A 15,515-nucleotide genomic window follows, 5' to 3' on the forward strand; every position below is an offset into this window, starting at 1 on the left:
TTTTTATTACATCTATGACAGATTTATTATAGTTTCTAAATTTCATTAATAATAAATGTATTATCTGGGTTGAGCAATACTTTGCTGAAATGCTCTAAATATTGCATTAATTCAATTTTTTGAACTATAGAGGCATATCTACACTTTGAAGACGTAACAAAAGTGACATGCCGTTGGGACAGCTTGCTGGGTCAGTGTCAGTGTGTTTATATTTGCTTTTGTTTTTGGTTGTGTTGTTTGTGTTTCTTGCCTATGCAATCTTCTGTTCTCGCTCTCTTTCTCTCTTCTTCATGAGCTACATCGCTCTGCCTGCTTCACAGGTTCTGAAACCTTCAACAGTGGAGTAACAGGCAAAGGCAAATGAGCACAAAAGAACTGGCACCTCCATTACACTGCCCTGAGGGGATTCTGTTTGCTGCCTACACTAACTGCAGTTTTAAAGTAAAGGTTATCCTCAAAAAAATACATGACATTTCTAACTTTTAAAAAGTGCATGATCTAATGATATTATAAACTTTATTGGCTCTAATAATATTAGTCATAATATAATAATAATATAAACATTTTCATGAAAGTTATTATAAAGCATTAAAACCAAAAATTTTGATTTTTAAAACTGGCATCCCTAATAATAATGATATTTATAATAATGTTATTACTTGTATTATTATTATCAAATAGATTTTTAACACTTGGGATTCCTTGGGATAATACTTTTTTTTTAATTATTATTTTTGGCGATCTCCAGTTTTAAAATTGATTTAATAATAATAATAATTATTATTATTATTATTATTGATTTGATGATGATGATGATTATTACTGATGTTTAAAGGAATATCTCAGTTGCAATACAAGTTAAACTCAACTGACAGCATATAGTGGCATTATAATGATTTCCACAAAAATGAACTTTGCCCCTCCTTTTCTTAAAAAAAAGTAAAAGCTAACCACAAGACGTAAACAATATGCATGTTAACATGATTTTAGAGTGATTAAAATGCACTCAGTAACTTTTGTCTTCGTGTCATCTTGGAATTACACTGACACCTATAGCGGCTTGGATGCAGCATAATTTAAAATCAATAGTTTTCAGTTTCAGATGCTGTTGTAGAAATGTAGTATTCATAGTCAGCCATGATTACTTTAATCAATGAGTGAAAGTGTCAAATAACAGGACTTACTGAGATTAAGCCAGTAGTATTTGGCTGGTCATTTGATTTTAAAATGGCAGCCCCCATGTGCGGACAAATTACTGAGTGCACCTTTAATGTAAGTGCTTTTATATAATTATAAGCTTCACATTTCAGGTTTTTAACCCACCAAAAAATGGCACCATTCACTTCTATTGTAAGTGCCTCACTGTAACCTTAGGTTTTGCTCTTTTTTTTTTTTTTTTAAGAAAAGGAGGGAAGTGTCAAAATATATATTTTTTTTTGTGGTAATCAACATTATGCCACAAAACAAAAGAGCTCTTTTCAAGTGACTTCTCAAAGTGTTTTACAAATTAATAGAATTGTTTCTAGATGTTTTAATAAAAAAATAATTCTCAGAATCATCTTTAGCGTTGCAGAAATGCCACCCAAGAACAGGACGTGACTTTTATTTTGAAACTCCATGTTGAGAAAGGAGAGAGTATCGAGTCACTCTGAAATCGATTCCTAGCCCTGGAGTGAGTGAAGAGAGATTTGGATGGAAATGAAGGCGGTGGTGTATTGTATCGGTTTTTTGCTACTATTTGTTTGGCTTTCTCCAAGCCAAGCACTTTATTTCCACATCGGAGAGACAGAGAAGAAATGCTTCATAGAAGAAATACCTGATGAAACCATGGTGATTGGTAAGTTAATTGTCAGATCGGCTCTCTGTGATCGGTTAGCTTTGTCGGTTAGCTGATTTATCCAGCTTGTCTTTTCAATAGAATAATTAAATGCATGTCCCATTTTACACCTTATATTGAAAATAACTGTTCTGAAATTATATCTGCTCTTTGCATCTGATTAACACACAAACGTCCTTATAATCGAGGGCAGTCGTTAATACCAGCATGATCAAGGATGTGGCAGGTGCAACATCCTGGTTGGGTGCCTGAGAGACAGGTGCAACCAGTTCCATCCTGCCAACACCTTCTGACTTGCAGCCTGGATTTATTGTTTGTTTTCAGTAATTAGAAATAATAAGTATGCATGCAACTGTCAATCTATATGACTCTATATATTATAGGGTATACTGTACAGTGGAATGCTTATTATAATAACAGCAATAATCAGATCCTGTTATTCTGATGTGTTTCTGTCTTTTTTGGTTCTTTTTATGGATTCATCCAAAAGCCCACATCATCTCCCTGTTGTGTATTCTGGTACCCTTATCATAACACGTTGGGTCTCATTTGTGTGTTCCCTGTGTAGGAAAATACAAAACACAACTTTGGGACAAACAGGCTGGCTCTTTTCTCCCATCCACCCCTGGTTTAGGCATGCATGTGGAAATCAAAGATCCTGAGTCGAAGGTATGCTCACTCTTTTTTTTTTTCTTTTGACACTATCTGCCATGTGGTGCATGGAATTATGCTTACTTCTGTCTATTCTGTGACTTTTATTCAAAGATATTTGGGATTTTACAGATATGTCAGCATATAGTGCTGCCCATTTCGAGATGATTGTGCATGTTCTCTCTCTGTTTATTTTAGATCATTCTTTCTCGTCAGTATGGCTCAGATGGCCGCTTTACCTTTACATCCCACACGCCAGGCGAGCATCAAATTTGCCTTCACTCCAACTCTACCAAGATGGTGCTGTTCACTGGTGGAAAACTGGTATGATTTTAATTTATAGTGTAGAAACTTTATCTCCACTGTTTATTTGTGAGTGACCCCAATTCAACACAGGCTCGGGTCATTCACAGATCCCGATTGGATCTTAAAAATGTTATATACTGTAGGTTTTTGAGTTCTTATACCTGTTTATATGTTTTAACATGGATTTTACCATGAATATAACCATATAGTGGCAAGAAAAAATGTGAACCCTGTGGAATTATTTGCATTTATGTATAAACCCGTCTTAAAATCTGGTTTGATCTTCATCTAAGTTACAATAATGAACAAACACAATCTGTTTGAACTAATATCACACACATTTTTGTATTTTTATTTTACATATTGAATACATCATTCAAACATTCAGTGTAGGTTGGAAAAAGTATGTGTACCCCCAGGCTAATGACGTTAACATAAGCTAAAGTCAGGAGTTGGCAAACCTGGCTTCCAATAATGAAACAAGATAGGAGGTGTGGGTTAGGGCGACTTTGACTTATAAAAAGCACTCAAACATTTTAAGTTTGCTATTCACAAGAAGCATCTGCTGATGTGGACCATGCCTCGCAAAAAAGATCTCAGAAGACCTACGATAAAGAATTGTTGCTTTGCATAAAGCTGGAATGGGGTACAAAGTTAACTCGAAGAGCTTATATATTCATCTAACCACAGTTAGACAAATTTTCAATAAATGGAGACGATTTAGTACTGAGGCTACTTTCCCCAGAAGTGGCTGTTCAGCCAAGATGACTCAAAGGGCACATGGCAGAATGCTCAATGAGTAAAAAAAGAACCCTTGAGTGACAGCCTTGACTTGAAGACTTGGAGTCACTGGAACTGGTCGGCATCTCTGTTCATGAGTCTGTTACACAGAAACCATTAAACAGGCTCAGTGTCCATGGCTGGACACCATGAAGGAAGCTGGTGCTTTCCAAAATAAATATTGCTACGCACCTTAAGTTTGCCAAAGACCAATTTGACGCTCCATAATGCTACTGGGACAATGTTTTTTGGACTGATGAAACTAAGGTTGAATTGTTTGGGGAAAAAAGCAGCACTACATATGAAAATGTCATCCCAACATGAAGTGTGGTAAATGGAGCATCATGATTTGTGGCTGCTTTGCTGCTTCGGGCCTTTCCTGCTTGACATCATCGAGGGAAACAGTTTATTAAGATATCCTACAGGATAATGTCAGGGTGGCTTTGCGCCAGCTGAAGCTCAGTAGAAGCTGGGTGATGCAGCAGGAAAGTGGCCCTAAACACTGAAATAAATCCACTATAGAATGGCTTCAAAAAAACGAAAATCCACCTTTTGGATTGGCCCGGTCAGAGCCCAGACTTTAATCCAATAAAGATGCTGAGGAATGACCTCAAGAGAGCCATTCATACCAGACATCCTAAGAATATGGCTGAGCTGAAGTAGTTCTGTAAGGAAGAATGGTCCAAAATTCCTTCTGAAAGTTGTGTAGGTCTAATCCGCAGCTACCAGAAATGCTTGGTTGAGGTCATTTCTGCCAAAGGAGGATTCACCAGTTATTAAATCCAAGGCTTCACTTGCTTTTTCCACAGCACTGTAAATGTTTAATGGGATGTGTTCAGTAAAGACATAAAAGGTTATAATTGTTTGCTTAAGCACATTGGGTTTGTCTATACTTGTAACTTTGCTGAAGATGAGATCACATTTTATGGCCAACTAATGCAGAAAACCAGCTTATTCCAAAGGGTTCACATACTTTTTCTTGACACTAAGCTGGCATGGCCTTACACAAACAAACGTAACTCATACTGTCCTGCAGAGGGTGTACCTGGACATTCAGGTTGGTGAGCACACCAACAACTACCCAGAGATCGCCGCCAAAGACAAGCTGACTGAGCTGCAGCTGAGAGCCAGACAGCTTCTGGACCAGGTGGAACAAATCCAGAAAGAGCAGAACTATCAGAGGGTGAGTGTCAATTAGATATAGCTGACATCCTCTTGCACATGTGATCAATCCTATAGAGGGTTGTTCTGCTCTAACATACAGTTGTCTTTCTCCAGTACCGTGAGGAACGTTTCAGAATGACCAGCGAGAGCACGAACCAGCGCGTTCTCTGGTGGTCTATCGCTCAGACCATCATCCTCATCATCACCGGCATCTGGCAAATGAGACATCTCAAGAGCTTCTTTGAGGCCAAAAAGCTGGTCTGAAGAACAGACAGATCTACAGAGATGTGAGCTCGAGCATGGAAACACTCAATGCTTCATTCCAGCATTTTTTTTTTTCAAACTATTCCGTTTGGTTCAACTTTAGCTTAAGCAGATAAACTCAGAGATTTCACAACACAAAAGGACTTTCAGATGCAAGAAGTTGAATTTAGTCTTTAATGTGCAGAATATTAAAGGGATAGTTCACCTAAATATTTTTACTCACCCTGATGTTGTTCCAAACACGTATGACTTTCTTTCTTGTGTGGAACACTAAAGGACATGCTAGGCAGAATGTTAGCCTCAGTCACCATTCACTTTTATTGTATGGAAAAATAATGCAGATGGAACAACACGAGGGTGAGTGAATGATGACAACTCTATGTTTTGGGTGAACTATCTCTTTAACCTCCCTTGTTAGATGGCTTTATTCTGCTGTATCCAACTGTATGTATTAGCCCTTAAAACCTAATTATATTTATCATGAATTAATCACGATCATAATAATTGCTTATAATTTAGGATGTCGCATCAAGTTACAAAGGTACAAAGGTATTATTACTAAAACGTCTGAAATGAGAAGGAAATTAATGGTATTCCTTTAAGGTGATGATTGTTATGGGTGCATGGAAATTACTGTTCACTTTTAGATTTGTTTTTAACTAAAAAATGTGAAGAATCAAGCCAGCTATTCATTTCAACATTTCTGCCCTTTTTACATACTGTATGTATTTTATTCAGGTATATTAAAATCTGTAGCTTTGTTTTCACACCCTCTGCTTTTCTGTCTTTAAAACATTTATATACTTTGAAATAGGCTTGATATCCTATACAAGTAGTTTTATATCCTGACCATAATTGATTCTAGCTGAAATTTGTATCTATTTTGACCAAAAATAAATGCATATTTATTTTAATTTTGTTTAACAGGGTTTACTAAATCTAGATGAACTGTTTCTGTTATAAATGTACTGTTTCTTGTTTTTGTGATTTATTTATTTACTGAATGGACCACCGGTTTGAAATATAATTTCAATAGACTCAATAAGCAGGAATTTGTGTTGAAAAATAAATGTAAAATGTTTTCAGGGTTTTTCTTCAATCCCAAGACTGTCTGTTGTCTATATTTATAGTTACTTCACCTAAAAATGACAATTATTGCATCAATTACTCACCCTTATGCCATCCCAAATGTGTATGATTTTCTTCTCTGTAGGTCCATACAATGCAAGTGAATGGTGGCCAGAACAATGAAGGTCCAAAAAGCACATAAATGCATCATAAACGTAATCCATAAGACTCATGATTAAATCCATGTCTTCAAAAGCGATGCAAGTGTGGGTGAGAAACGGATCAATATTTGTCCTTTATTTTACTAGAAAACTTAAAAAAAAATAAAAATGTGGGCAATTTGCATTCTTTATGTATATCGCCACCTAGTGGGCAGAAAAGGACTTAAATATGTATCCGTTTCTCATCCACACCTATCATAACACTTATGACATGCATTTAACCTCTGTAGTTGTATGGATTACGTTTATGCTGCCTTTGTGCTTTTTGGACTTTCAAAGTTCTGGTCACCATTCACTTGCATTGTATGGACCAGCAGAGCAGAGATTTCATTATAAAAATATTTTGTTTGTGTTCAGCAGAAAAAAAGAATATCATGAGGGTGAATAAATGAGAGAATTTGAATTTTGGGGTGAAATATCCCTTTGAAGATGATGTTTGTGAGGTGAAAATGACAACATTCTCCATGTGATGTAAATTGTTGAAGGTTATGATGCAGCTCAGCGTTGTCAACGGTGACATTTGATCTTTGTAATAAATGGTGTATATTGGAGCAGAGAGTGCATGCACATACTAGACATGGTACTACAGTACTTTACATTTATCATCACCCTTCATCATTGTTGCAGATGGGTTCTGAAAACACTGTTGAATGTTCATTTGAATTAAATGTCTTTCATTTAATTCCCAAAAATTGTTTGTCCTCATTTCACTATAATTCAAGCTGTTGAATCATGGAGTGAAATTTCCTCTTTTCCAGAATATCATACAAAATAAAAAACAACATTTGAGTACAGCAAACATGAACTATATATGCCACACACACAACTATTACATTTCTCATTTTATTTGGTAAATATTTATGTACAACTATGTTTTTATTTGACAATACATAAGAAAAAAAAAAAAAAAGTTAAATTTCGGTTTTGCTTTTCACAATGGACTACAAATGCAAATAATAACCTTAAGTCTGACACCGCACTGCATTAAATCAAAGAAATAAAGAAAAATGACTCCTGAACAAGCATCCAACATGCACTCTCCTTGCATAGTAAAAAGCCTCAGATGCTCAGTTTTTCCTAGACTCAAAAATTTTCCTCTCTGCAGTTTTATCACTTCGGCTCATAGATATTTATATCCTGTTCCATATATTCAAATCAATGTGGTTGTTAATCAGTGTTCAGTTTCAACACATGTTAAGAGTGATATGGAGAATACTATATGAATTAGAGAAACACACACACACACACACACACACACACACACACACACGTTTCAGTCCAGATATGGCTTATCTTTCACAGCAAGAAGTGGATAATTAAACAATACTATAAGTGTACCATTTGTCATTTACAACTATGATGTCACAAATATTCTGAGAGGGAGTCACCGTACACAAACAACACACAGACAAAATATACCTACACACTCCTATGAACAAAAGTAAAACATTTGTTAATTTATTTAGATGTAAAATGGGTTATTATTTATAACATTTAACCTCAAATTACTGAAATGATACCTCACATTAATTAAACAACGCAAACTACAATTGGCACAAAAAAAACAGAGCATCAGCTGACCCTGTATCTGTCTAAAATCAAATTTGAAAGCATGTTTGAGGTTTTACCAGATATCTACACGTTGTGGAGGACACTTTAGGAGATCTTTCCATAATAAAAAACAACACCTTCAGGAAGTAAATTTAGTATTCCAGTTATTACATTTGACGTTCCATAAATCTTTCTAGTTTTTTCAGCTCAGAAGACCAGGTCAGCAGCAATAGTATTAAGACTTATCAAAGGCTCTTGACTGGTGAATGGTGGGCCCAGTCATTTGGGAGAATTGCACAAGAGGTCCAGTATAAAAGCTAAGATGTAGATCAGTAACCTTTTTCCATTATTCATTGATCTTTGATGGCGAGTCTGTTCATGTTTTTAGCTGCTTCCTCACATACGACCTTTGGCTTTTTCTCGGGACTGGGAGTTGGAGTGTTTGGGTATTCTCGGGTCCCGAAAATAGTGCTACCGACACGTATGTTGGTGGAGCCCACCTCAATCTAATTGGAGAAACATTATACATTTCTCGTAATTAATTATGCAAAGTATTCAAATTTATTGAAAAATATATCATAAGTCCACATGTAAAACCAATTTTTTGGTTTGCAACACAGGTGCCATTAAAAGCAGAAATAAAGAGGTTTACCTACCGCATGTTCAAAGTCAGTGGACATGCCCATACTGAGCTCAACCTGGTCTTCTGGGATCTTCAGACTCTCACAAACTTCTTCACGACGTTTCAGCAGCATCTACACATAATTTGTACATGTTCATATACCTACTTACATGTCCCATACTATGATGTGACATCCTTCCTTCACAAATGAAAATTAACTAAACCAAATTTAAAACTATGGTTGTTTCCTAAATCACTCTGTCGTTAACTTTTCCTATTGTAGTTAATGCCACAAAAAACAAATAAATCTACATCTGAAACATCTAACGTTCTCATGCATCCCTAAAGCAGTAATAGCGGTCAAAAGTATAATTTCATTAGACTTAAATAAATTAAGCTTTATCAGACTTTTGTAAACTAAGCTGCAATCTGCATCTTTTTTAAAGATGCTATTACTGCATTGCAGTAGGGTCAGTATAACAGTGGCTAGTTTACAGTTGTACACTATAAAATCAGACTACACAATATAGTGGACTAGCATATTTTTCCCTAATTTATATATATATATTAGCATTTCTAATGTAAAACTGTAATGTAATAATTGGGATTGGGTATTAATACAGATTTCCCGATTCGATCTCACTTAATATACATTTCAGTGTCCATTTTGCTAGCAAATGACAGAAATGCTCTCAGCTAATGCTGTTAATTAAACACAGAACCTTCTAACTTAAGAGCATTAAGAAAATATTTATTTCACAAATTTATTTTAAATCAGCTTTTCGGTCACATTTTAGCTTTTTAAAAATGTACAAATCCATGTATCCCATCTATAAAGTGATGTCTTGAAATTGCATACGGTATATACACATTAGGAATAGATAATTTTTTAAAACAAATTCATTGCACCGTTCTCTGTGATTAAATCACAATTAATCATGATACATTAAAACAAACTTAAATGTATAAATGTATTTACTTCATACTTTGCCTCAAAGAACCTAAAAGAAATTGGTTAAGTCATCATTTATTTAAATATGTACATTAAAATAGTCAGGTATTTTTTTTTTCCCCCGGATAGAGTTAAGACAATTTTTACAAGTATAAATCTTTGATACAAGTGTATGCATGCCATAAAAATCACTGGACATGCTGAAATTAAAAGTTTGGCCAAATCTGCCATTTGACAGTGGATGTTTTAAGGATCAAATGGGCCAATTACACTTATAATCAAGCATTTATTGGCAAGATAAAATTAAGGGTACATTGTCAATGCATTATTAAACACAATACATACAGATATAAAACAAATTGAACGTTGGAGTTTAATTTGCTGAAGTTTAAAATCTCAAAACTATAATTTTTTCTGGCTGTTTTCAAGCATTACGAAAAGATACGGCAGCTTGCCCATATCTCTCCCACACCTGGCTTACTGCATGTGGGTGAAGTCTCAATTATCTCTACAGTACATTCTCTCTCATGTTTATTATGCCCGGGACATGCACAGGCGTGCACTGCTCCACACAATCAGTTTCTGTGCAGTCGAGTCAAACATGTACCTCCTGGAAATGTATATATGCCAATTTTGGGGGAAATCATTAGTGAAGTTTTTAAAGGCATTAAACAGTCAACTATTAATTTAGCAGAAATTAACATGTTAAATTTCCCAGCCCTAATATACATATCGTTACAGGTTTATTGTTTACATGCTTAATTTGCACTATTTACAAGCATTGATTTGTAGAACACGTGCCAATAAGGTACAGCCTTTTAGAATTGCGGCAGTTCAGCAAGTGTCTCACAGAAGTGTTTTTGTTGAGTGCATATTAATGAGAGTGGAGTCACACGGCTTTAACGCATCTGTGCTGTGTGAGATTGGAATGAAATGCTTCTATATTTTTTATTTTTATCAACAACTGACAGTAAAGACCAGAAACGGTATTAAGATACATTTCATTGGCAAACTGATTTTGTAGATCTTGTCTATGGACACGCAAATCAAACTTTTACTCTCAACACACAGTGAAATGCTATCAGTCTTAAACTTGTTCGCCAATCTATTACTCAATCACTTGCTAGTGAAATTTGAACATTTACCAGCCAGTTGCTAATCACAGACACGTTTAGTCACGTAGAACAAAATTTGGTCGCATATATCAGTGATTTACTTGCATTGCTCCATAGAGTTAAAGCTCGATCTTGGGATTTAAGACTCAATCTTATTCAAATGAAGTTTGAGATGCATCCCTAGTAATAATGTAATCATATCAGGCTGGGGTTGATCCAGCTCATCTGACGCACCTGGAAGTCAGGGTTGGGGCCTTCACTGAGGTCATAACCATACCGGCCAATCGTCATGAGTCCGGCAAAGTCAAGAGCAGGACACTGAGATCCGATGTGTTTCACTGTGTTTACGGTCTCATCAGGTGGCAAGCCGTGTTTGCCTGATGAAAGACACCCAAGCCAGGCAATCATGCTGAGGTTTCTTAAAAACAGTCATCTGATACACTGAGAAAATAACATGCTTATGTGTTTTGTAACAAATGGACATACTAGGAGTTTAAAAACAATATTTTTTATCCAAAAGTGAAAAAAAATATCTGTGTTTGATATGGATTATTTTTTTTCTTTTGTAAAAACATTGTGCAAAATGTGTGATAGTCCAAACGGTGATTAGAACGTTTATACAAAACACCTCAAGTGGGCACATGAGGTGATTTTATACAAGAACAATGTAGATACAAGCAAAGACTCAATTGAAGTGGATTTTTAGGCCATCGAATGTTGAAAAGGCAATACAAAAAATTAGGCTTGGGTAGCTCAACAAATCAGTGGCGGCTGCTGGTCTTTCAAAGAGGGGAAGCTCATTTTCGGCCTACATTATAAACTTATTTACCCTATTTTTTGCATTAAATCAATCTTAGGTGTTGATCTGCCCTGCTGTTTAATTCTAATTTTTTCCTCGTAAGGAAGACTTTCAAATGGCTTCGCCAAAATCAGGTCGACAATATTAGCACCGTCTGCCATCGTGCGCAGTTTCACCCGTACGACGCTAGCCTAGCCTACTGTATGAACGAAGCGAACGAACGAGCGAACGCTCTAAAACAAAATATATTAAACTTGGTAAAACTGAAACAAGGAATGTGGTGTATAATTGTGTGAAATGTATTATGCAAATTGACTAGCAATTTCAGCCAAACAAATATAAAGAAATAGGTTGCAGCAGTTTGTCTTTCGACTACACTTGAGAAATCCGTGATGGGACTGAGCTGAAATAGCTTCAGTGACTTCTTATAGTACAGATTCGCTGTCAATCAAAAGGAGATGCAGTCTTTCGACAGATCCTCCAATCATCACGCTGAAGCCGGAGTCCGGGCCAGCCCACTCCTCATTCACCCCAGAGACGCTGAGCGTCCGTGGGCGGACATAATCGCAGCATTTATCCAATGACCGTCTATTTTCGAGCACTGAAAAAAACTGTTCAGAGCAGCCCCATTGAAGTCAATGGACGCTCGGCTTCAACAGGGAAATGCACTGACGCTACGGGAATGTATGAGAAGTAAATCGAGTCAGCCGACCTGCTATATGTAATGTAGCTGATTCTGAACGAACTCGTCTTCGAGATGAACGTGTTCTAACGCATTTTTAGTCAATAAATTGTTTACACAATAGTACATATTTGACCATTATTTTTTTGACATTATAGGGGAAGCTGAGCTTCCCTTGCGGTCTTAAAGAAATCCCCACTGCAACAAATAAAGACATGCGACTACCACCCCTGGAGTCATGAGTTCGAATCCAGGGCGTGCCGAGTGATCCAGTCAGGCTTCATAAACAACCAATTGGCCCGGTTGCTAGCGTGGGGAGTCACATTTGGTTAACCTCTTTGTGGTCGCTATAATGTGGTTCTCGCTCTCGTTGAGATGCGTGGTGAGTTGTGCATTGATGCGGTTGAGAATAGCGTGAAGCCTACACCCGCGCTACGTCTCTGCGGTAACATGCTCAACAAGTCACGCGATAAGATGTGCGTATTGACAGTCTCGTGGAGACAACTAAGATTCGTCCTCTGCCACCCGGATTGAGGCGAGTCACTACGCCACCATGAGGACTTAAGAGCACATTGGGAATTCCAAACTCGGGACAAAAGGGAGAAAGAAAGAAAAAAAAAGGGAATAGTGGAGCCATGCAGTGAATTAATTTGTCACTAGTTTGCGCTAATGTTAACAAGAGACAATCAAAGCACAGAATACTCACTTTCTTCTCCGCTGGTGTTGATCTGGACCATAATCTTTAACCGGTGCGTGTTGTCGGCTCTCAACTTTTCCCACGAGCTGTTTACTTTTTCAGCCAGTTTCACAGAGTCGATGGTTTCAACCATATACAGGTTTGGAACAACTGTGAATGAATATAATAAATGTGTAAAATCAAAATCCACCACTGGAGGAACTGACTGAAAGTAATGCAATTCTGAATATGAATGCTAATATACTTGTAGTATAATACTAATACTTTAATACAAATACGTGTAAAAGTAAAGTTACATGGACTAGCGAGAATTAAATCAAGTTTGATGTTTGTTATTTTGCTTCGCTCACCCAGGAGTTTGTTGACATTATTCTTTTGTAGGTGACCAATGAAATGCCATTTTATTTCAGGACACGAAGACAAAATCTGAAAAGAAAAAAAAGAAAAGGATAAATAGAATTTTGATATCAATCAAGACATTTTATCAATCCAATTTCTCTGAAATACCTGGGGATGAGAGGCTTTCTCCACAAGTTCATTCACCTGTAGAATAAGCAGATATTCAACATGAACTTACACTTTGGTTTAAATTAATCATAATGTAGTTTATAACACAATATCAACCTCTGTTAGAAAATTACCTAATGGGTGTTGAATGTGAATACTTTGTGGTTTACTCACATAGTTCTCTCCAAAGTTTCGTTGTCCGTGTTTGTAAGCTTCCACCACCATCTCTGTGGGTTTAGTCTTACTGACCGCCACCAGCCGAGGGGCTATACATGGCAACGTCTGAAATAGACAAGAGACAAGAGACAAGACTGGCTTATAATAGAGTAGTACACTTTATTTATTGCTGGGTTGCAACACCAGAAACAGTTTAATACTGTAAAGCAGCATTTTACTGTATGAACACGATATACAGAAAACAACAATAAAATACAAAAAATATCATGCCATGTGCGATGCAGAAGAAAAGCATTGTATACAAAATTCACAATTGTTCTGCAAGAACTCAGATACACTCCATACAAACCCTTCAAGTGACAACATATTGTATCATATTGAATATACACAGAATATTGTACCTAAACTGCACTAAAGATTTGACTGCTTATTTGTATGCCACACACGCTACAAAATACAGGACAATAAATGTATAATACAGTTCATACAATTACTATTTGCTGGAGAGTGAGCCCTAAAAGCCTGATTCTATATTTCAATGCTTTATGTAAAATGTCTCCTTGCGAAAAAGTAACATACTATACACATTAATATAGACAACTGAAAGCCAGTTGCCTTGCAATATCATTGACATTTTTATTTGACCCAAAAAGTGTTTCAATGATTTTCTATATCCATCTTGACTGCTCGTGTGAGTCTGTGCATGTGTAAAGGTTGAAATGGTTACATAAGCCTACTGTGAAAAAACATCGCGTGCACGGAGAGGATAGTTTGTTTAATGACATTTTAAAAACCTGCTGATTTCCTATGCCTTACTTATGACACCGAAGTAACACTTACCTTCGGGCGACGGGTAACCGCTTGATTTACTCGGTCCACCACCACCTGCAGTTTCTTCCCAACCTCCTCCGACATCACTACTCTCCACATAGCCTCAGCGCGAGCTTATGAACCAATAACAGCATGTGATCTCAACGACATATCCGGTCAACTTTCTGACAAAATAAAAGTCCTGTTGAAGCGCAACATCGGTTGTAAACATAATTTTGCTATAGATTACCTGCCACCCTTACATCCTCTTTATTTCTATAGACCTTACTAACGTTATGTAAATTCACATTGCACTCACATTAGACCCCCTGAGAAGGTACTTAGAACCAAAAACTATTTTAGTGGTTGATTAAACGTTATTGAGGGCTACAACGAGGCGTAAAGCCCTCCGCGGTAAATGGCACATTTCATTTAATTTTGTCCCAAAACACTGTTCTTCAGCTGAACACAAAAGAAGATTTATTGAAGAATATCTCAGCTCTGCTGGTCCATACAATCCAAGTGATCAGACCAGACATGTGAAGGTCTTTAAAGCACAAAAAGGCAGCATAAAAGTAATCCACACAACTCCAGAGGTTAAATCCATGTCTTCAGAAGTGATATGATAGGTGTGGGTGAGAAACAGATCAACATTAAAGTCCTTTTTTACTATACATTCTCCTCTCTGCTCAGTAGGTGGTGATATGCACAAAGAATGTGAATCATCAAAAACAATAGAAGAATGTGGAATTGAAAGTGGAGATTTATGGTAAAAAAAAAAAAAAGGTCCTAAATATTGATCTGTTTCTCTCTCACACCTATCATATTGCTTCTGAAGACATGAATTTCACCACTGGAGTCTTATGGATTCATTTTATGCTGCCTTTGTGAGTTTTGGGCCTTCAAAGTTCTAGCCAGCATTCACGTGCATGGTATGGACCTACAGAGCTTAGATAGATAGATAGATAGATATATATATATATATATATATATATATATATATATATATATATATATATATACACACACACACACAAACACAATCTTCATTTGTGTTGTGCAAAAAATAAAATGTATTTTAAGAAAAAAAATGTATTTGTCATTTTCAGTTTTGTTTTAGGTGATTACATCAAAAGTTTCTCAATAACTGCAATACATAAGAGGTTTGTATTTAAGGTAAAAATTAAAAAAAAAAAAAACATAAATACACGGTTGTTCTTTAGAGGGCATAGATTTATGAAGAATATGGACCCACTTTGACTGATCCAAACACAATGGAGATTAATTTTAACATTACAATAAACAGAAAATG

At 36.3% G+C, this 15,515-nt stretch overlaps 2 protein-coding genes across 2 annotated transcripts; one reads left to right on the plus strand and one right to left on the minus strand.

The window, feature by feature from the left end:
- The first annotated feature begins 1,667 nt into the window (after positions 1-1,667).
- On the plus strand, positions 1,668-6,973 carry tmed4 (transmembrane p24 trafficking protein 4). Its single transcript, XM_052091632.1, has 5 exons — positions 1,668-1,837; positions 2,406-2,506; positions 2,687-2,812; positions 4,611-4,757; positions 4,853-6,973. Exons 1-5 carry the CDS (start codon positions 1,693-1,695, stop codon positions 5,000-5,002), a joined length of 669 nt encoding a protein of 222 aa, XP_051947592.1. The 5' UTR covers positions 1,668-1,692; the 3' UTR covers positions 5,003-6,973.
- Positions 6,974-7,131: 158 nt separating this feature from the next.
- On the minus strand, positions 7,132-14,369 carry LOC127618843 (pyridoxal phosphate homeostasis protein-like). Its single transcript, XM_052091488.1, has 8 exons — positions 14,234-14,369; positions 13,391-13,498; positions 13,217-13,252; positions 13,060-13,135; positions 12,719-12,859; positions 10,766-10,908; positions 8,499-8,597; positions 7,132-8,348 (listed from the first exon to the last, which is right to left on the minus strand). The coding sequence occupies exons 1-8, from the start codon at positions 14,321-14,323 to the stop codon at positions 8,193-8,195; spliced, it is 849 nt and encodes a 282-aa protein (XP_051947448.1). The 5' UTR covers positions 14,324-14,369; the 3' UTR covers positions 7,132-8,192.
- Between the last annotated feature and the right edge of the window lie 1,146 nt (positions 14,370-15,515).

The sequence above is a fragment of the Xyrauchen texanus genome, chromosome 25, assembly GCF_025860055.1.
Source record: "Xyrauchen texanus isolate HMW12.3.18 chromosome 25, RBS_HiC_50CHRs, whole genome shotgun sequence".
NCBI lineage: Eukaryota > Metazoa > Chordata > Actinopteri > Cypriniformes > Catostomidae > Xyrauchen > Xyrauchen texanus.

What these genes read in the sequence shown, in the direction of transcription:
- tmed4 (XM_052091632.1), top strand. Translation starts at nt 1,693, where the DNA reads ATGGAAATGAAGGCGGTGGTGTATTGTATCGGTTTTTTGCTACTATTT. An exon ending in TGTTCACTGGTGGAAAACTG is followed by an intron (nt 2,813 to 4,610) that starts GTATGATTTTAA and finishes ACTGTCCTGCAG; the next exon opens with AGGGTGTACCTGGACATTCA. An exon ending in AAGAGCAGAACTATCAGAGG is followed by an intron (nt 4,758 to 4,852) that starts GTGAGTGTCAAT and finishes GTCTTTCTCCAG; the next exon opens with TACCGTGAGGAACGTTTCAG.
- LOC127618843 (XM_052091488.1), bottom strand. Translation starts at nt 14,323, where the DNA reads ATGTGGAGAGTAGTGATGTCGGAGGAGGTTGGGAAGAAACTGCAGGTG. An exon ending in AGAAAGCCTCTCATCCCCAG is followed by an intron (nt 13,136 to 13,216) that starts GTATTTCAGAGA and finishes TTTTCTTTTCAG; the next exon opens with ATTTTGTCTTCGTGTCCTGA. An exon ending in CAACACCAGCGGAGAAGAAA is followed by an intron (nt 10,909 to 12,718) that starts GTGAGTATTCTG and finishes GTCTTTCATCAG; the next exon opens with GCAAACACGGCTTGCCACCT.